This window comes from Phaenicophaeus curvirostris, chromosome 5 (genome assembly GCF_032191515.1).
Source record: "Phaenicophaeus curvirostris isolate KB17595 chromosome 5, BPBGC_Pcur_1.0, whole genome shotgun sequence".
Classification (NCBI taxonomy): Eukaryota; Metazoa; Chordata; class Aves; order Cuculiformes; family Cuculidae; genus Phaenicophaeus; species Phaenicophaeus curvirostris.
In genome coordinates, this window is record NC_091396.1 from 51592227 (window position 1) to 51614496 (window position 22270).

At 40.9% G+C, this 22270-nt stretch overlaps 1 protein-coding gene across 1 annotated transcript in view; it reads right to left on the minus strand.

The window, feature by feature from the left end:
- Positions 1–6791: 6791 nt before the first annotated feature.
- Positions 6792–22270, minus strand: part of CCDC88C (coiled-coil domain containing 88C) — a 94091-nt gene continuing 78612 nt past the window's right edge. The window contains exons 22-30 of the mRNA XM_069858689.1: positions 20799–20985; positions 20415–20560; positions 18920–19009; positions 17892–18133; positions 13941–14123; positions 13466–13534; positions 12607–12675; positions 11541–11842; positions 6792–9106 (exon numbers count right to left, since the gene is read on the minus strand). Coding sequence (XP_069714790.1) covers positions 8093–9106; positions 11541–11842; positions 12607–12675; positions 13466–13534; positions 13941–14123; positions 17892–18133; positions 18920–19009; positions 20415–20560; positions 20799–20985 — 2302 coding nt within the window. The 3' untranslated portion in view covers positions 6792–8092. The remainder of the gene's footprint in view (positions 9107–11540; positions 11843–12606; positions 12676–13465; positions 13535–13940; positions 14124–17891; positions 18134–18919; positions 19010–20414; positions 20561–20798; positions 20986–22270) is intronic.

Here is a 22270-nt window from a genome sequence, read left to right on the forward strand (position 1 = left end):
CTTGGGTCACCTGCCCTCATCAATTCCAAGGGGGCAAACCAGTGTCTGTTGCAGACCACAGCCTCCATCACACACACTCAGCAACTGCACCTTGGGCCGTATTTAAAACTCTAAAAATGAAAAGAAATTACTGTTTTTGTAGCCTTTCGTCTCCATGAATTATATAGCAGCTATTAAAGCTGTCAAATAGCTCCTGTCCGGTACAAGTGGCAATTCTTGCTTTTTGCTCACTTTGGTCAAATTGTTTTAATGTGTCTGATGATTAAGTAACTCCACTGAATCAAATCGCTCCTGGCTTGCATGTGTCAGAACCAGAGGCAGTAACCTTCAAAAAGAACGGAGCTAAAGTGGTGCTATAAACGTCACAGCTGCCACAGAAATGAAGCATGAAGGAGGTCATCTAGACCATCTCCTTACTCTGAGCTAGACTACCTCCTCCAGAGCTTTAGCTTGTTATCTTAACTTGCTGCTGAGGAAGCAATGTCTCCATCCCCTGGCTAGGCTTGTTCTTAAAAAAACTTGCACAAACATAAAAATCTTAATCTCCCATATTCCTAATCAATTTATTTTTTCTGTTGTCTTTTATGAGCGGATATGAAAACCAGTCTATTTTGACGTTTCTTAACGTTAATCACTGAAATGTCTAAGAATTAATCATGCGGTCCCTCTAGACACAGCTGTTGTAGACTAAACAACCCCATTTTTTCAGTCTTCTTTAGAGACCATGTTTTCCAGACCTCTGCTCAATCACATCGAGCCAGGCTCTGCAGGGCTAGAAATGCAATCTGTTGCATGATAAAAAGTTTCTTCCTTATACGTAGTCTAAATCTACCCTCTTTTTGTTTAAAACCATTACGTCTTGCCCTGTCGCTACAGGCCCTACTAAAAAGCCTGTCGCCATCATATCTGTATTCCCCCTTTAATAACTGAAAGGCTACAATAAGGTCACCCTGGATCCTTCTTTTCTCCAGGCTGAACTCAGCATTTCCACACAGGAGAGTTGTTCCAAACCTCTGATCACTTTTGTGGCCCTCCTCTGGACCCAGTCCCACCAGTCCATGTTCTCCCTGTGCTAAAGGTTCCAGAGCTGGACGCAGTGTTCCAGGTGGGGTCTTTGAATAAAGGTACAAAGAGATGACAACAGCATGAAAAATGGCAAAATGGTGAGAGCTGGTTGATAGATTAATAAAACCTTTAGGAAGGGAAGCAGGCAGGGAAAGAGTAGAGGAAGCTGGAACTAGGTCTGGAGGGGAAACAGGGTATGGAAGGTGAACTCAAAGGTATGAAATAGTTGAAGATTACACTTTAGGTTTAAGAACAGAAAGTTCTCTAGTATTGAAAAGAAGAAGTTGTGAAGAAAGGAAAGTTGCTGGAGATAAGGTGGGTTTGGCCAGACTGCAGCAGCTGCTTCCACAATCTGAGCTGTAGGGCAGGATGTAGCAAGGCTCCTTTATTTGCATATTTTATGCAAAGAATTTTCTGGTAACACACCCTGTGGTTGTTCTCAGAAGTGGTTTTAAGGACAAACAAAAACATTAAAAATACACTGTTCCACATCAAACATATATTAAGCACCACCTCGGCTATCCAGGAACAACTTAAGTAAGAGAAAAGAGCAACAGCAGAGAGATCCTCCTCTCAATGAAATACCAAAGCCTGTTTTCATCATTTGTGTTTTCATGGAATCATAGGATATCTTGGGTTGGGAAGGACCCATAAGGGTCATTGAGTCCAAGTCCCTGCTCCTCACAGGACTACTTAACACTAAATCATGTGATGAAGAGCATCATCCAGATGACCCTTGAACTCTGACAGGCTTTTGCACTGCTATGAGCAAGCAATCCTTTCTCAGAGGATTGCAGTTCTAAAAAAAGTTCCCAAGATTTCCCTTCACAGACCTTTCCTTGATTCTCAGTGTTTCTTATGCTTTCACTCACAAATAGCCAAAATGGTCCTAGAGGAGCACTCTCAAACTGATTGGGACTTCTCTGGCTCTGTAGAAGGACAAGATGCTGCAGCTGGACATCCCCAGGAAACCAGTGGCTCTGAGACCCACACATTGGTGAATTAGGTATTTTATGGGCTCACAGTATATACACACACATGCAAATTCCAAGTTTTGGATAACTAGAGAAAAAAATACTCTTGCAAACATTCACGGAAGCATTTTCCATGGCTTTTGGTCAGAGATATTTAAAGGAACAAGGGAACATTATCTTCCACATCCCAAAGGGGCTCCAAAGTCCCCTGCAAAATGGTAAAACAATCAGATTAGCACTTCTACAAAATGCTCGCTTCAGTTCTTCACAGACATACTTTCCTACATACTTCTTGCAGAGAACTCCCCCATCTCTCCAATACAATCCTCTAGAGATGCCTCAGCAGTCCACTGGGGAGTTGTGCTTCTCCAGCTGGAATATCCTTCTCAAATTCTCATATTCTTCCCTAACACAAATTGTGCTTCACTTGCCATGATTGCATCTCACGCTTTCAGAGTATGCCAACTACTGAAAAAGTGAGTGAGGTTACCTTTGACTTCTGAATTTCAGGGATTTTCACATAAAGGCACCTAGTGTTCCCACTGTGGCAGCCCAGCTCCATCCTGAATCTGAAGGCAGCCAGCTCATGATGTTGGAAAGGAAGGGCAGCCTCTTATATTTTACCTAATGATGTTTTTTTCAAAGCAGAGGCTGCTTAGCTCTCCCATAAACTCATCTCACACTATAAATCAAAAACATTATGACACCATGACTCTATATCAACCTATTTGACTTCATAAGAGTCTGGTGCAATGAGTCTCACCAATAGTTTCATTTTCTCCTCCTTAAGCACTCTCTGCTTTACCAGGCCTTTCAGATCACACCGTAGAGTGTTACTCACTGAAGACAGAGCTGGGCTCCTTCCATTTTCCGTTTGCGCAACACATGGCTAACACCAATGCTTAGATCTATTGCTCTTTCTCATTCTGGTATGCAACACACACATCGCATGCTTTGGCATAGCCCCACCAGGCTATTTCTCCAGTCTAGTAATCCTTGATAACTTTGTTATTTTTAGTAACTGAAATATTTCATTCTGTACTGTTAATTCTGCCTGATACTGGCAATTTGCAAAAACGTTCCCAATTTTTGCACTTTGCCTTGAACGTCTCCAGGATCTGATATTCCACGTCTCTGATAGGCAGAGAAGCAATCGTTAAGATAAATTTTGTTAGTGAAGCTCTTACCACAACTGATTCTCCACCCCACCCAACTTGCATGTAAAAATGCAAAACCAGAATTCAAATGTTCTCTGCACAGCTGGGTTCATGTTTAAACAAAAAAGTGTTAATCTCTTTACATCCATTTAACATCCAGGTTATAGTCATTTCACAAGAACTAACAATTTCTAGAGCACTTCTCGCATGTTCTGTCTTAAAGCCGTTTACCTTTGGCTGAACTTCTCATGTGCCCCCAGACATCTGGATGATCAGAAAAAATTTCCAACCACATGGTGTTCCTTGATGCGTCACTTTTCTAAGTACAAGCCATTTTTACAATGCACTCATACTTGGAACTTCCCTCATTACGTAAACTCTATTTTTTAAATCTCCTGAACATTTTATGTTCTGAACTCACTTAAACGAAATCAGAAAAGGTCTGTTCACTTCACAATCACTTCCCAAGGAGGGGAGGAACAGCTGAAGAACATCTAATATTAAAAAAGTTTCCATCACATAGTGTCTCCGTGAAGGACCTAGGCTTCAGATTTCCTGTGAAGGAGAACTGTCACTACAGAGCACACAGCTCCCGAGAAGCAGTTTCCTCAAGTGGCTATTTCTTTTACTTGAAGCAAATACCATAGTAACGCAGAGCATGCAATTTTAACCAACATTTGTTTCTTCACATTAAACAGCTTCACTGACTCCAGTTTGAGTGCACCGCAAAGAGTGGGTCTTGCCAAAGGCACAACCCCTTGGCTTTCTCAGAAGCCTTTCGGCTACTTAGCTGCCTCCTTGGGATGGGATTCCCTTCAAAAATCTGCCCTTTAATAGAAAACATGATCCGGAGACTTAAGGCGCCACACACACAGCGGCGCTCCATTACTGAACAGCGTTACTTAAAGCATTAAGTCCAGAACCATTCACAGCGTTATTTAAGCACAGATAATCAGCAACCTTCCGAGAGCACGCGCTTCCCCCAGCTTCAGGAAATACCCGCATCCTACAGCCCTTGGCCACAGAGGAGATCCTAGGAGAGAGAAGTCCCTTTTCCCTGGTGCTCAACACATACCAGTGCAAGGCCGCAGCCGGGCCCACATCCAGCCCTGCATGGTGGGTCTCGGTAGCCTTTGGTTGTTCAAATCGAAACAGCCGCTATTTCATCACAGTTTCCCTTTTCTTCTTGGAAGGAATCGAGAAGACCCAGGTGGTCTGGCAGGTCTGCCCCCTCCGCTTTTTCCTCGCAGAAACCTCTCCTGGCAGGTCCTGCTACCACACACACGCTGCCAGCTCCACTGGCACAAGGATCTGCTGACTATTCTTCCTCTAAACACAATTGACTTCTCTCCCGTGGCAGCTTTCACACACAGAAACACCCGTTCATAGAATCACCAGGTTCATAGAATCACCCTAATGTGATAACAACAACTTGTGAAAGGGACAAGTGTACAAGTTCAGAGATACCTGGAACTCCTCACCATGGAGTTTTGTTGTACTGTCAAGTTAGAAAGTTATAAAGAAGTGTACGTGAGTGTAAAAGAGGAGAGCTGAAACTGCAAAAAAATACTGATAATTATTTCATATCCTTCTTCCTCCCTGCCTTCCCACCCCCCAGGGTGAAATGTTTAATATGGCCTGAAATGTTTCATTTGGGGCACTTGTAAGAAAAGCAGATGTAAAAAGCTAGTTTTACAAAACAAGAAAAAGACTGGTGTCAAAGTACATTTCTATGTCTTATATGAAATAGACTAAGAATATGAAATAAATTAAATGGAACTGTTGTCAGGGGGAAAGACCATGAATACCCTGAATCCAGAATACTGGTTGATAGATTTTCTTGGCAGAAGGGGAAAATCTGGGTTACGATCTCATGTGCTCGGTTCATGGTAGTTACTGCACCAACAACTTTGAAATTTCTACTTTATTGCTAGGTAGATTTCATAGAATCATAGAATAACCAGGTTGGAAGAGACCCACCGGATCATCGAGTCCAACCATTTCTATCAAACACTAAACCATGCCCCTTAGCACCTTGTCCACCCGTCCCTTAAACACCTCCAGGGAAGGTGAATCAACCACCTCCCTGGGCAGCCTGTTCCAGTGCCCAGTGACCCTTTCTGTGAAGAATTTTTTCCTAATGTCCAGCCTAAACCTCCACTGGTGGAGCTTGAGGCCATTCCCTCTAGTCCTGTCCCCTGTCACTTGGGAGAAGAGGCCAGCACCCTCCTCTCTACAACCTCCTTTCAGGTAGTTGTAGAGAGCAATGAGGTCTCCCCTCAGCCTCCTCTTCTCCAGGCTAAACAACCCCAGCTCCCTCAGCCGTTCCTCATAAGGCCTGTTCTGCAGCCCCTTCACCAGCTTCATTGCTTTTCTCTGGACTCGCTCCAGAGCCTCAACAACCTTCTTGTGGTGAGGGGCCCAGAACTGAACACAGTATTCAAGGAGCTCTGAGCAGGCAGAAAGGCAAAGACCAGCAGCACCTCAGCTATGAGCAAACCTTTTCTCCCACCCACCCTGTTTCTCACCTGATGCTGCAATGCACAGGGGGAGCACGCTGACCTGGGAGCCACCAAAGAATACTTGAAAACAATTAATTAATTGCATAGACTGCAAAATGACTGCACCTGCCACACAGGACAGGCACCTTTACCAAAATTTTATTTAACGTTCTCAGGAAGGCCCAAGCACCAGGTGCTTCAGGAGCTGTTCCTCGCTATAATGTCTGTATTTAAAATTATCCTGTACTAGAAAGGCAGGATGTAAGCATTAATCATTCAAATTTGGTAGAATTCAGAAAGTAAATAATGGTAAATACCTCAGAAAATGACATCTAAGTGTGGGACAGGTATTGGGACACACTAAGGGACAACTAAGTGATGGGCTGATATTTATAGCAAAAGTGTATCTACAGTCCCTGACAGGGGCTGATCAATTCCTCAGCAGTGTGGCACACAGGGTGATCGGCCTCCAGAAAGGAGCTGAAACGAGGGAGAAACACCAGTCTTTGATGATCTGGCCGAGAATCAATACTGAGAGGGAATTTCTGCAAGAATTTCAGTTTACCAAAAACACTCAGTATGTTTTAAATTTCCTGTATAGCATATAATTTTAAAATTGTTGCAAAACCATGGTCTGCAATTAAAATAGCGGAAAATGTAGAAAGTTCCTTTTGCCAGTCTCTTCATGTTCAAAGCTGAATCATTTCTCACTTTCGTAAGGCACCAGGAGCGTGCTAAGCATGAACAGACTGTACAAAATGCAAGCTTGGTTAAAATTACAGCCTGCTTGGCACTGTCTGAAGTGGTCAGAGAAGCATAAACATTGAACAGTTTGATTGATTCTACAGTGACCTGGAAGTCGTTTAATTTGCACGATCAATCCTCCTGAAGTCTTCAGTAAGGAGGCTACAATCAAATGCAAAGATTTCTGACACAACTTTTGTGGCATTACAGAAACGAACTAAACTCGGCCACACCGAGATGAAAATCAACACTGAGGCTCTACACAAAGCCATTGCAGACAGATCTCCATCCAGCACCATTAATCATGGTCTGGTTTTTCTATCCCAAGGAAAAACAAAGTACAACATCCATCTATTTTATTTTAATCTTTATTATAAACAATTTTGTAGTTTCCAGAATGGGTTTACTACATACTAGATAACAAAAACATCCTCGGCTGAATCAGTTTTAGCTTGTACTAGATTAAATCAGAACCAGCAAAACAAGTATTTTTTTTTTTAACCTTTTAGTCTATTTCAAGAAAAACAGCTTTATAAACAGGAAATTAGAGATACACATTTGATCATATATACATAAGCAGCTGATGACACTCTGGAGGGAAACATATAAGGAATTTCTTTGCACATAAATAGATTTTTAAAAGTATATTTCTTTCACATGTTTACAAAATTATTTTGCTTTCTATACTGAGCAAGGTTCTTCGAGACATAAACAAGGATTTCTAAGAGACAAAATCCCACACATTGCTTAGGATGTGGGCTGTCATGCACACAAGGATGTAATAATACAATTTACACAGCATTCTTGTACAATACTTGAGCTTCTTATATACATACAAGACACTTTTGTACATGAGATGCCACCTTTGCAATTGCAATGGCATCTCCCCTGAAAGGCTGCATTAGTTCCAGTGTTTGTATAAAAGATAAAAGTAAGTTTCAAAATGCAGAAATGCAGCACCACTTGGCTTGCAGAGTCAAGGATCCTCTGAGCTGCCGCTATAGCGAAGGCAGGGCGGTAGTGACACTGGTCTCTCTGTTTACACAGTCCCAGTGCAGAAGGTTAAGATGGGATCCTTGAAGTCTACATGCTACCTCTTTAAAATGCACCTGTGGCAAAAACTGGTTTTAACAGATCCATGGTTAAAGCCACACACTTTTGCTCTTCAGCTTTCTTTAAGCTACTTAAGCCAAGTCTCTAGTTTTGTCTTTGGGGAGTTTGGCTTTTATACGACCCTTTCAGTACGATTAATTTATGCATCAGTGGCAGGGTTGGATTCAGCACACGTGTGACCTGTGAAACTCTTCTTTAATGCAGGTAGGAGGGGTGCCCAGTGCAGCAATGACAGAGGACCCTGCTGAGCTTCTCCTGGAGCGGGAAATGCTCAGCACTTGTGAGAACCAGGTGCCAAGCCGGCTGCGGGATTAGGTCAGGCTTCTACTTTGTTTTAGGCACAATAGTGTCAAAAGAAGGGCTGAAGTTTTGCTCCCTGTTTCTCTTGATCATGCTTTGTCCAACTAGGAAACTGTACTCAGAGGACACTCGGATCAGCACGCAAGTGATGCCTTCTAAGACCTGGCACATTGTCTAGACAAAGGGCTACCAGATGTCAGCAATGCCAAACAAGCACACTACTAGCTGCATCTGTGGGTTACACACACCCATACTCATACCAAATGGTCTGCTGATCCCCCTGGGGATCCGGAGACCCAGGAGTGCTATTGGAGCTGCTTCCCCTCATGGCCTCCTCCCCAGTACCAGCACTGCTTTCTGGCAGCTTACCCTGGCACTTGGCAAGCAGAGCATCATTCTGGCCTTGTCCCAGGGAAATATTTCCCTCAGTGCTGCTAGAAACAGCTCTGACAGGGGCCACGGTGGCCACCTCCCCAGAACGAGAGGCCGGCTTGGGTTTGACTTTAGAGGAAGCGTGTGAAGCTGGCGAGTAGTGTTGCCCAGGGTTCACACGCTCCTGTTGCTGCACATGCAGGTTGCTGGTTGATGCAGTGGGTGAGGCAGAGAACTGATGGAAGGAGAGTGGCCTCTCCTCTTTTGATGAGGCCAGGGAAAGGCGCCTTGTCTCAAGCTGCCGACAGCGGGAATCAACACCTTGCAAGGAACCCACCATCTTTGTAGACTGTGGTCTCTCTCTTAAGGTTACCTGGGAGCTCACTGGTGTAGAAGCCCTAGCAGTATGACTGACAGTGTCCTTGCCCCCACGCAGCTCTGCTGCTGACTTCTGAGGGCTCTCCTGCCTGTATGTTTCTGGGCTAGCGCCTCTGAGGAGGTCTGCAGAAGCTAAGCTAAATGCCCTGCTCAGTGACGTACTCCTCCTGCTCGTGGTTCCAGGCTGCTGAGGCTGTGGAATCTGCCGCATTCCACTGGTGGGCTGGTGCTGTGGTGTGTGAGAAAGCTTAAAGGATCCCTGGGAGTTTGCCAGAAGCTCAGGTTCAACTTGTCTGAGGTTTGGCTTCATGTAATTTCCAGGCTTGGCCGTTCTTCCTTCTTCATTGGCGACAGTCATCTTTACAGTTGGAGCAACAAGACTAGTGGGCATCTTAGTAGCCTCTTTTCTGGATGGCTGAACCAGCAGGCTCCCAGTAGCTGAAGGCTCATTTGGTTTCCTAAAATAATCGCTGAGCAAGTCATCTCTGTTACTGGAGGTGTCCTGGTGTGAGAAAATATGCACGTGCCACATTAATGACAACACTTTTTGTTTAAAGAATCATGCAGAGCTTTGTGTTCAGATAATCTTCCTTCCCACTTAATTCAACTGAAATACAACCATAGATGTTATATTTAATTCAGGAACAGAAAATATGTTTACAATTGATATAAATCCAAGTCAAGGATATGAATCAAGGAGTAGCAAGCCCATCTTAATTCGATCATGACAGCTTTGTTTGCCAGATAAATTGTCTTTAATCTGAACTTTTTCATCTCGCTTGCAACCTGGGCAGCAGCTCTTTTGCTTCCTTTCACATCAGCCACCATCACTGTAACATCAATATCATATTAATGACAGCCATTGGTATCAGCAGATATCAATGATGGTCTGTCATCTTCAAGAATACAGTTCATCTGGATAGCACACTACCCGTAACTTCAGGGATAAAACAGAACAGAATACTCGGGGGAGATGTGCTAGCATTACAAGGAAGTTTCATTGCGTCTCCATCAATTCCTCTCACCTCTCCCAGTGAATATATTATAAATGTTAAAAGCTGTACGTACAATATAATGAAATGCTACCAAAAATTATTAAAAAATGGAAAAGTTATTGCTTGCCCATGATTAAATTTCAAATTTCAAGTCAGACAATTAACCTGTCAGTAAAAGAAAATATGCAATGAATATTTCATGGGGATCGCCCATGCAATCCAGAAATGGTGATGTTTGGTCAGCTGCCACTGGACTATCAGTACAAGGAATGCTCAGAATAGTTAGGGGACATGTTGTCTTCACAAAAGCCATGCAAAAAAGCTCATGGAATTTATTTCTTTACGATTCTCTCGAGTATGTTAAAGCTTAATATATTGATTTCACTGACGTTCCAAATGTTTTGTTCTAGTCACAAAACTTGTTTGCTAGAGGTGAACACCATCAATGGTAACAGTGCAGCAGGAAGGTTTCTGCGCTCAACTAAATGTTGAAGAGGGTTATTTTTAACTTCACTTTAAACTTCTGTTATGCACATTATCATTACAGAATGACTAGTCCTGCGAAAACATGCATGTTTATGAACAAGCACTGGAAATACTTCATGAGCAATTAACACAAGTGATCTGGCAACCTTTAAAATAACAGCCAAGAGTTACAGTCTGCTTCTATAGGTATTAATATGCTAGCAAACACTGTGGCAAGCTGGGACCTATTGCATTCATTGCAAGAATAACAGATACCCTGGGGATATATAGTGAAGCAGATCTCCAGTTTCTCCTGCCTGTTCTGTGCCTCACACTGTTTGGACATGAATGAGGATCAATTAAAGTGACTGCAAAGGTTTCAAATGGAGGGAAGGAAATAGGGAGTAGCAAGACAGACACAGTGCACCAGCTACTAACAGAAATTGGTGCAATGAAATAATTGCACTCTTCATTTAAACTGCACCAACGCCGAAAAGCAACAAGGATGACAAGAAGAATTAAAATGGAGATGCGGTCAGGTAGTTAAACACAAAAGAAGGAAAAAAAAAATCCAAATTTCAAACAGCTCTAAAAGATAAGAATTGTATTTAGGGTAATAAGGGAATGAGAGGTATATTTAAACATCACTCTGAAAACTCAGGGACCAGAATTTACTCTTGCCATAAAATGGTACAGCTCTGTTGATTTCGATACTGTTACCAAGGTGTACATGAAACAGAAATATCTGCTCACTTACACTATCAGTGAATTGTTCTTAAGATATTAACAAGCTCAACGCTGCACTGCCTCACTACTGTACAGCACATCCAAGCAGTAAAAGACAAACATCATCTAGAAAACATTTCACTTCTGACAAAGCACTTCAGCACACAGCATATCCTTGCAGTCACGGAACCAATAGAACAGCACCAGTCAGCACAAAAACATGCAGCATGGTGAAAGGATTGAGAACTTCCTTCAGCAAGAAAAATACTCTATCTCAAATGCACTGATAGTATTTTCAGATTAGGCGATTGTTTTAACAACCGCACATTTTGCACTTCAAATGAAAACTACTCTTAGGTTTCATTTCTAATTACAGATTTAGCAGATGAAAATTACACAGAAAACTGATCAGTTCACAAATAAAAGTACCCAGAGCTGAGAACTGATGATATAATAAAAAAACTTGACTACGAGTGTTTAATATTAAAAAGTCTCAGCAGTTTGATACATAGTATGTGCAGTGAATTATCTGCCTGATTTGCCATAGCTGATACACAAAGGTAAATTAGCAGAGTACTGTATGAAAGTTAATTCTGCCTTATTTGCTTGAACTTTTTCATTCATCTCTGCAAGTTCCATACGTAAGAATCTTGTTGTCTTTCCTTGTTTCCCTATGCCCTCATGCACCTCAATCATCTTGGAACAGGTTTTTTGACATCTGAGATGATCTATCTAGTTCTGTTTACTTACATTTGGTGGGGATAGCCTGTTGCTCTCTTCCAAGAACTCTTCCAAAGTTACCATCTCACTGCCAGGTGAGGCGGACCGTTGCCTGCCTGCGTAAGACTGGGATGGAGCACACTTTTGAGGTGTATCATAAGAGATCAAACCCTTCCTGTGGGAGGAGGACTCATGCCTGCTGCTGGGGCTTAGGATGGCAGAAGCAGAATGAAAGGAACAAGTCTCTCTGAGCAAGGCTGGTGTCTCTCTGTTCGGCACCGTATCTTCACTGCTGAGGCTCTCGGTTCTACCATGGATATGATCTAAGGAACCTGAGGAGAAGCATAAACATCATTAAAGACACTATTCTTCCCTCATTAAAGACACTTCCCTCTTCTTCTCACTCAGGTAGAAATTTTATCATCCAGAGCTATTTCCACATAGAATAGGGGGCATTTTGGACCTTAACTTTTTCTCCCACAGAACTCAAGGCAGTCAGAACTAGTAAACATCTTACAGTGCGTACTTTGAACACCTGCATTAAACAGGCACCACTGCCTGTCTAAAGAATATCAACAACACAGATGGTTAGTGGGCCTCTTTACGACCCCTGTGCCACTAAAAGATATCCCAGGCTTGGCTGTGTGTGGTCTGAGAGCCAGAACCTGCCATTGGGAAAGCAGAAAGTGATTTTTTTCCACAATGCTGGGTCTCCTGGCATCCTTTGAGGATGCACAATTTCAGCAAAAGCAAATCTCCAGAACACATTGATTCCATACACAAGCTGTGTACAGAGTAAGCACAGCAGAGACCTGTTGTTCTAAAAGGAGTCTGAGTGGCCTGATACTTCCCACAGTATGCCAGTCAGACTGAAGGAAAACTATACTGCCTGCCTTGAAAGCCATCCCTTGCCAGAATCAATCTTAGAAAAATACTTCTTGCCAGCAGTTTTGATTCCCAAGACAGCCATGTCCAGATTGTATAATTAGAATTTCAAAACATTTTTCAAATTTAATTGGATGGGAAATGGCATATTGCACATAGTTTCATGGAATTTCACTTCCTGTTTGTCAGAACTCAGCTGCAAAACCTTTACCTTTCAAATTGAGAGGTGAACTACTGCTGGAAGCGTTTCTACTGCTCTCCAAACTGTTTGGCTTGGATACTGAAAAACACAAAACAAACATTGAACAAACAGACCTTAAGTTCCTCTGATTCTCTAAAATACTTGGCTACAGTCTGCCTTCTGAAAATAGGATCTGTGCAACTAAGTCATTTTGAAAACCTTAACAATGTCATACACACAGGATGCCAAGAGCCTGGACAGAGTAGAAACCCTTTCCATTTTTTCAGGTCAAGTGGTTCAGGATCCATCTTGCTTTTCTCACTTATGTTTTGGAGAAAGAAATGCATTCTGGGTTGTTTTTTTTTTAAGCAACTTTAAACAAAGCAATGTAAACAATGACGAAGTTTACCAAAAAGTGGTTGTCTCTTTCTCTGTTTGCTTCTTTGGAAGGAGCTGGTAACCAGCCTGCAAATTAAGTATTCCCAAATCTCTTAAGCAGGCAGTGCTGCCACTGCAACAGTGTTCCTGACACACATCCACAGCGCCGCCCCCCCCCAATTTTTCATTGCTGATTCACTCCCTTAAGGAAGCAATTGAACACTGTCCAGAAAATGCAGAAAAAGGTCTGCAGAAAATGCACTAAAGGGTCTGTCTCTAGGGCAAAGCAACTCGCCTCAATGACAGCATTGTGTTTGAAAATTTATTTTGGGAAAATGTCCATTAAAAGCTTTTCAATAGAATAACAGAAGTACTTAGACCCACATACCCAAACCAGCAGTGCGTTACTTCATCTCATTCTACCATAATAATTTAAGTAACATGCACCAGGACAGTTCATGTGCATGCAACATAACAAGTCTTAGAGCATTCATATACCCTACAAGCTTACCGTGCTGTCTGGCACTTACAAACTCCACCTCAGGGGACAGTTCACATAGATTATCTTCTGAGTTATAGCCTGAAAAGAAATAAAACATAGAAGGCACTATTAAACACAGGAAGGATAATCCTTCACATCAGTCTCCAATGCAACCTAGCAGTAGACCGAGTATCTAGTAGAAGACTGAAGTGATAAAGAAATTTTTAAAGAGCCAGCATTGGAAGAGCAGCCATCTTCTAACCACTGCTGTGACCCCTTAGGCAGGGAACCACGAGAGAACCAACATATAAATGTGGTCTGTCAAGTTGATGACAGGAGTAAGGAAAACCCGTATCTGATCAATTAAACCATTAAGGAGATAAGAGAAAACACTACTGCTTTATTTTTGTACTTGAATGCTACTAGAAGCTGTGTTTCACCCAAGCAGGAACTACAAAGTAGCTTGACTTGTACAAACAGCTGGCACATCAAATGCACCGTGCACCTTTTGGTCTGCTCTGGAGCCTGGAGATGGGGGTGGAAGTGTGCAGATGAATAGCTGAGGTCGAGTAAGTCCTGGGACCCATTTCCACACAGCACTGTTTTGTGGCAGAGTCTGGAGAGATTTCAACATTATCATTGCTGTCTCTGTGATGGGAATCCCTCTTTTGCCTTAGGTCCATTAGCACTGAGGGGAGGAGAGGTAAATAAATACAAGTCAATGAAAAATAGCATCAGGAGATGTGTATTTTATCTGCCCATACAAACATGACAAGCAGGCACAAAGAAACTGCACAACAGAGGCACCAGTTCTGCAAGCTCCTCCATAAACAGTTCAGTATTGGATAGGAAATTTCTGCCACCAGTTTTTCAATCGTGTGTGCTCTCTGTAAAGTGTGGGAGTGACAAGGGCTGCTTAGTGCCAGTGGGAGGGTTGATATTATACATGCGACAATTACTGTGAAAGGAGGAAGAAAAGGAGCAAAGATGTGAATGCAAAAAAGAGTGAGGTGTGAAATTCCCATAACATTATTCCTTGCAGACACATTTTATAAATTTTTACTTCAGTAATAAAATAAAATAAGGAAAAAGCGACAGAAGTCATGCTCTTGTTCAAAGAGAAATAATACCCATTTGGAAACTATCTAGCTTGATCTGCACACTAAGCTTACTGTTTTCAGATTGAGCCCTTTGCTGTGTAAGAGCTCAGACTCTGCAAGGTTAAAACTCTGATGCTCTTATGATGCTCCGGTGCAATGATTAAGTGGACTTCCTGAGATCTTAGCATGAGAACAAAAACTACCTGCCAGAATACCGTTTAGATTCAGAAGGCTGAAGACGTTTTTCTTGTAATGTGAATGTAATGCTTTAGGGCACACATAAAATACAACAAAATCTAAAGAATTTACTATAGGAAACCCCCTTAATGAGATGCAAGATTCTAGCTTTTTATATATTTCTATGAAGTACTTCCTTAACTAATAGTAACCAAATGCTGAGAAAACAGCCGAGTGTAGTGGTCAAAAAAACAACTTGCAGAAACAACAGACAGACAGTTAGTTAAAAGCACAGAGCAGCAGCAAAGCTATATTAGAGAAATGGACCAAGTTACTGTTATCTTAGATGACTCCTGGAAGCAGCTGACTTCAGAAACCGTTTTCTCCCAGAGTTAGCATGGGCTCCACAGCACAGCGCTGGCACTTTCTCTCACAGCTGAAGTTTATGGGATGCCTGTAGGGGCACTTACTGGCTAAAGCTTGCCATGCAAAGCTGTATTTCTAATTGACCTTGTAGATGCACTTAACACCTTCCACAGATGCCAGAATTACTAATTACAAATCCCAAAATGCGCAGCAAAAGGCTGCTGTGCCAGTGACCTTGGTTGTGCCTCTGAGGGACAGCTTCTCAGACTGAGAAGGGAGATGAGATTTTTTGCTGAGCTCCCTGTAGCCTATTGGCCTGTGGTGCACGCGTTTCTCTGTCTGTGCTGGACTGGACCCAAGCATTCACTTCAAAAGCCACCAAGTTGTGACCGTCAGACAGTATGAATTCATGATGAAGGTTATTCCCAACCTTAAGACAACAAATCTACTTTCTTCTTCCAAAGAAATCTGTCAAAACTGAAGCAGTAAAAATGGAAACTCTAGGTCCATTCAAGATGAATTTTCATAGCTGAAGTGTAAAACCTTCCTAAACAGCAGGTTTGAATGCAAACATCAAGACACTTTGCGGAGAGTAATTTTTCAAATAGCTTCCACTCTGTACTCAAAGCTAGATTGTTTAAAAGCGGACAAAAATGTTAAAAACCCTATAATTATTAGCATTTAGTGGCACAGAATATTGGAAAAATCTCCAGTATTTGAGAATGCTTATATTTGAATTAGATTTGTATTAAATTTGTACTTTAGTAGGACTACAACACTGTAGAAAGCATAGCAACAGCGAATCAGTTCAACACTTTAACTGGACACAATGCAAGTATGTGATTGCAAGAAAATATCAAAGCACATAGCAACTTCACTTACTTATAACATGCACCACAGCCAATATACATACGCAAAGTGTATGCCATGAGGTCCCCTAAAATGTGCTGCATTGAAGAAATGATCCACAGTGTGCAACAGTGATTCATCTTCTACAGGAAAACTTAAGTCCATGTTCACTAATGTGTGCTTGTATTTAGAGTATTGTAAAGACATGCTGAGTGTTTCTATCAAGGTGTGTGTTCTTCTAAGGCACATGGCATTTTTTTTAATTTTTTTTTGTTAAAATAATTGTCAGAAATAAATTAAGATAAATGCTAAAGATAAGGTGTTAGAAATCTCCCAATTCCGGGAAAGAAAAAGGTTCATTAGGAGAGGTTGGGATGTCGGAAGAAGACCAGAATCGGAGCCGATTAGACAGAGACTGACGATTCGATGGAGACTTAGGAGACTTTTCTTTATCCTTGATTTTGCTTCTCAAAAAGGCAATCTTTTTGCGCTGCGCAGCTAAATTGTTATCACCCAGGTATCCCAAAAAGAAGAAGAAAAAAAAAAAGTAAAAAACCCCTTATAAACAAAACTTAAAGTGTCTTAAAACAGACTAAAGGCTACACAACCAGTAAAACCGAAAAAGAATAAACAAAGACTAACACATATATTTGGAGAACTGATTAACACAGTTAATCATAGTTAATCTGACTCAGATTAACACACACAGATAAAATATAAGGAAGTCCTTTAAGAAATTACTCTTAGATGATCCAAAATGTTCTTACTTAATACAGGAAAATTTAACAGGTGTGCATGTTACTTGGTGATAATACACTCAAATTGTCTTCTAGTCTTTACTACCGGTTGTCATCATCTCAACATAAGCATGTTTCATTTGATACCAAGAAGACTGAAGCCCTAGAGACTTTTTGTTATCTCTGGCACTCCACAAGGGCCTTCTTTTGCACAAACTCAAGTCCAAATTACCAGGTTTAAATTTGGATGCATGTTAAACACTTGACACCTCCTGGAATCATATGAATTACCTGAGACACACATTTTTATTTGAAATGCATAAACAACATCCATGAATTGGAGAAAGGGAAATATAAACCCCAATCAAAACAAAAACTTCAGCCAGACAGACACTTGCAGTAGTTTACAACAACAGTTCTACCCTCCTTGGCTGCTCCCCTTCTGCTTCCCACACGTCCCACCGGGAAGACAGGAATTATTATTTAAGGATTAATTTTGAAAATGCTTTTTGAAAAGTATTCCTGGAGGACAATGATCTATATATATAATAGAAGCTGACAGAACTGATGTCAATAGAATAAGCAAAGCTTAAGATATATATTACCTTTAATAAAGATCACAAAGTATTTATTTTAAATTTTCTTTTAAATTTCCCATGATTAGGAACACCTGATTTACTCCATGAAGTAACTAAGCAAAAAAGAAATCATTCCACCTTCTGTACCTTCACCTTAGAGTGTTCAAAAAAATATTTTCACCATTCTACATTAAGAAATCCTTAGTTTTGAAGTCAAATCATGGGATTATCCTCCAAAATAACTGATTACAATAATAATCATAATAATAAATTAGCGTTTTCTATGTCATTTCTTTTGCATGTGCGCCATCTCCTGGCAGTGGCTGTAAAACCAGTCATTACCTACATGCAGAATATTTGCTAATGAACCGTAATATTATATGGTCCAACTTTAAACTGCTGTGTTGCAAAACCCCAGTAAATGAAATATTTCATCAACTTTTCAGTACATGCAATACATTCAGGCAAATCGATAAACTATACAAAATCTAAAGGGAGAAGTAGGAGATAAAAGGAACAAACCAAACCAAAACCAAACCAAACCAAAAAATCTCATCTTTTAGTTTATTCAGCTTTTTAGTTTAGTGCTTTTTTGCTTACTAGTACTTCTATTTTACTAAAAAAAAAAGGAATATAACTAATTCCTTACCTTTGTTTGAAGAACCCCCAGGGTTCTCTCTCTCTTCCATAGAGTTTGATCCTTGAGAGTTATTATCCTGAGTTTCCTGTTGATGTTTTAGTTTTTGGGAGGCAGATGGAGAGTTTACCGTCTCTGGAGATTCAGAATGCCATGGAGGGCTTTCTGCTGCTGGTTTCAACCGTTCCCTTGTAGTCTCCTTCTTTGGCTTGATTAGTTTCACTAAGGCTCTGGCACCAATCCAGTGGTTTTTCCTGAAACAGCAGCTTTTGTGAATGGGGTTCATAAAACACTACAAGATACACTCCACAAAGAAGTTTACAGCTATGCTAAAACCATCAAGCCATCCTACATTCTTATATGTTTACTGTCATTAATTGGTTGGAAAGTTGCAGCATGAATGTCACAAAGGCTGAGAACCATTTCTCTTCCAAAGTCAAAACTGTTTTACAGAAATATTTCTTCCCCACAGGCAATGTGAGAAAGACAAGCATTCCCTCTGCTACATCACACGTATGGACCCACATAAGACATCTGAGCAGTGTGAAAAGCTCTACTACAGGAACAGTCTGAGAATGAAAGACATGAAAATTGCTTTAAAGATTAATCTCTCTCTGTGCGAAGGCTACCAGTCAGAACTATGCATGGTGGAATTAGCTTGGCTCTTTTTTGTCATTCTCAATATAATATTTTAGTCCTTTCTCTCCAATGGACTGCTTTTTCTCCTTTGAAAGAGCAGCTCTGGAAGCTCCTACTGCTGCTTAGTTGCCATACTGGGGGTCCCCCTCCTCTGCTTGGGACAAGATTATATTCATCAGAGTGAAGTGACTCTTTTCCAATTAATACTGCTGCAGAAGGCCCCACATGAAATACTGTGCTCTGTATCAACACAACCTGCTGCTTCAGGGAATGGCTTGAGGAGTGAGACGTGAAGTGGAGGTGACACTGTCCTTATTTCAGATGAGATTTCTGTTACCTCCAGTTATGAGAGTCCTTTCTCACCCTCAGAATAGTGGAACTGAACCCATAACAGGACTTACTTTTTTGGAGTAGGATCATAAAACTTGTACTGATCCATTATCTTCTCTTCGAGTTTTTCCTTGTGTCTTCTTAAGGCATTCAATTTATCACTGTGAAGGAGAAAAGCACATTCTGAACCATCTGTATGAAATGAGGCATAATGAAAAAATGGTAGACCCAAAGCCACCAAGAGTGGAAAGAAACTGAAATATATTCCTATCACTTGCAGAATTCTACTGAGCTCATTCACTGTCTGTTTAGAGGGCAAACGCAAAAGCATGCCAAACTTGCTGATGGGAGATTTCTGTGCAATAAGCATGAAAGGTGAAAGAACAACAGTAGACTGGTGCTAGATGACTCAGACAGACTTTGTTTGGTGGCTGTTAAGATTAATATTACTTTGTTTATTTTAAAATTAATTTGCTGATTATTCAGTCTTATTCACAGATCACTGACAATTACTCAAGGGTTAAGACCCCTACATGGTTTGAACTTCTTGTTTATGCGATAACTGGGTATTATACTCCTGTTCTGCTTACTCTGTTGTAACTAGAGAAAAGTTTGATCTTTTTAAGACTACTTTGGTCTCCTGCAAGCAGAGTCAAAGCACTTTCAGCAGTGCCACCTAGTCTTACTACTTATTTTACTCATTATTTCATTAACCTGCGCAGCAGATGTTGGCAAATTTTTTTTTCATTCAAGCGGTAGGTCTAATACACCTCCACCACAGAGCTGTAAGACACCTGGATAAATATGCTTAGAATGCATTTGAACTGTTTTCAGCCAATTTCAGCAAACAATTTCTAACATTTCAACCATATAGTCCCTTTCTGAAATAAAACTTAGTAACTCCCACATCATCCTGAGGTGCTTAGACTAAAATTCTTGGGATTAAGAACACTTTTCTTCCATCTTTCATACCTATAAGAGAAATTCACTGCAGTGAGAACAGATTCTTTGTAAATGTACAGTATGTTTAAACAGGGTATCTCACTTAAGCACACCACCCTGTGCATGGGGGATGCGGTGATTTATGTTGACGCTTGCATCCTTAAAAACAACATCAAAGGAAATATTTCTTATAGTGCAAATGACAAAAACTAGCAGAGTATGAATATCTGCTATTCTTCATGAATGTAACTATAAAATGACTCTCATAAGACTACATTTTTATTGCAAATCAGCTTTCTCCAAGCTCATCAGAAACCTTTGAGAAGTAAACTGGATTTAGCGTTCCATCTTTTATAACTATGTTTTCCACATGGGTTCATCTATACTATTTGAAAAGAGCTGTGCTTGTCCAGGTGTCTCCTAGACATCACTTGGCGGCAAGCCAATGCAAAGAAATTCTGCAGCTTCTCCCCACTACGTATTATCTCCTGCTAAACATCTCCTTTTGGAGCCAGATATCAAGTAAATCTATCAATCCCTTGCCTGTTCTTCTACTCCTGACAGATGATTTGTTTCTCTAGATGAGTTTTTTAGGTTTCACAATTCAAATCTCTAGTTTCTTACATGTACTGCTTCTGCTCTTCATGGTACTGCTCCTTGTTCTCCATGTTCTGCTCCAGTAACATCTGATTCTGCTGACTCAGCATCTGAATCTGACTCAGAAGATGATGGTTTTCTTCTTCCAAATTTCCCTTTAGACGGGACAGCAGCTATAAAACAAGACAGATTCATCTCTTCTCTACATCTGGCTTCCCTGCAAGCACACCAAAATCAAGCTAACACAACATTCTAGCCACCTAGGATATGAATCAATAAACTTTGATGTATGCAGGGGTGTTTTTACGACCACATAGCTCGACCTTCTATATACAGTGTGCCAAAAACTGACACTATGAATGGCAGCACTCTAACAGGAACCCTGAAGTACACCTACCTAGAGCTACTTACCTCACAGTGGTTATCAAGCTTGGTCAGAGAGATATCCATGGACTGGTGCTGTTCTTTCAGCTCATCGTAGCGAGCCTGCCAACGATTCAGCTCCAGCTGAGAGTTGTTCAAGGAAGTTTTCAGCTCCTTAGTGTGTGAATGCAGCCCTTCATACTCTGTCTTTAGTTGGTTGTGCAAGAAATTCATCCTAAACTCAAAGAAGCCAGCAGGCTTAGGAAGGACACTTCATAGAAAGTATCTCACATTCAAAGACCACACCACCAGTGTGCAGATGTCACTAAATCCAACATTCCATTCCAAATACTAAATCCTAAAGACATATTTTTTTTAAGCCTATAATTAAATTTTATTTAGAAAATAGTAAAAGCATTATAAAATATTTCAAATCTACAACAGAACTGAAAAGCAAGGAGATGAAACATAAAACTTCTATTTCCTCAACGCGCAGGAAACAACAAAATTCTGAAGCAGAACATATTTAAGAGCAGTTGGATATAAAGGTAGCTCTATTTGGCACAAATAAAGAACACTCATAAATTTTTTTTCCTGATGCATGAAATATAAGCATTAAAGTGTCCTGAACTATCAGACACTGTAGTGTTGTAAGATGTGTCATTCTTTTACAGCTTTTGGCAAATCTCAAAACGTCTATAAAAAACAAAGGCATTCAATTAAATAAATAGATAAAGAAAAAAAGATCAGCCAAGCCTTGCTCTCTGCCAGCATCGCAATCAACATTTAGCAACATCTTCCTTTGTCCCTAGAGAAAATGAGTTGAAAACAGCAAGCTTAAGGATATCTCCTTTGCAAAGCCCTGCAGTACATTACAACTGGGACAGTGTATGAAACTTTTGTGATCAAAGTTAACCGGTGATTTTTAAATATGATCCAATATGACATTGCTTTAACTTGATATGCCCTTGGCCCCTTATTTGTTCCAAACTATTTCTCAAAATGTCTTTGTAGTGTGAATAGTGACACTGAACTGATTATAACGCAGAGAGCCCCAGCAAGGATACAGGTTGGGGGGGAGGGTAAGTTTTACTGCTATGTTATGTGAAGTTTGGATGCTAGCCCAGAAAAGAGGTTTCAACATGAACGAACAGTTACCCAGTAATGACATGAATCACTAAGCCCACTTTAAATAACAACAATCAAGTCTCTCTCAACAAATTGCAGCTTTCTTTGTGCAGCAGAAAATAAACAGCCATAGTAACTCCTAGAACTAAATCATATTGTGTAAAAAAAAAAAAAATCACAGAATCATAAAATAGTTTGGGTGGGAAGGGACCTTAGAGATAATCTAGTTCCAACCCCCCTGCCATGGGCAGGGGCACCTCCCACCAGACCAGGCTGCCCAAGGCCCCATCCAGCCTGACCTTGAAAAATAATACTGTTCTCCTTAAGGAAAAAAAATCCCCAAACGGGGTAGCAACCATTTCACACCGCTCTTGATACTACTGGAGGTTTGG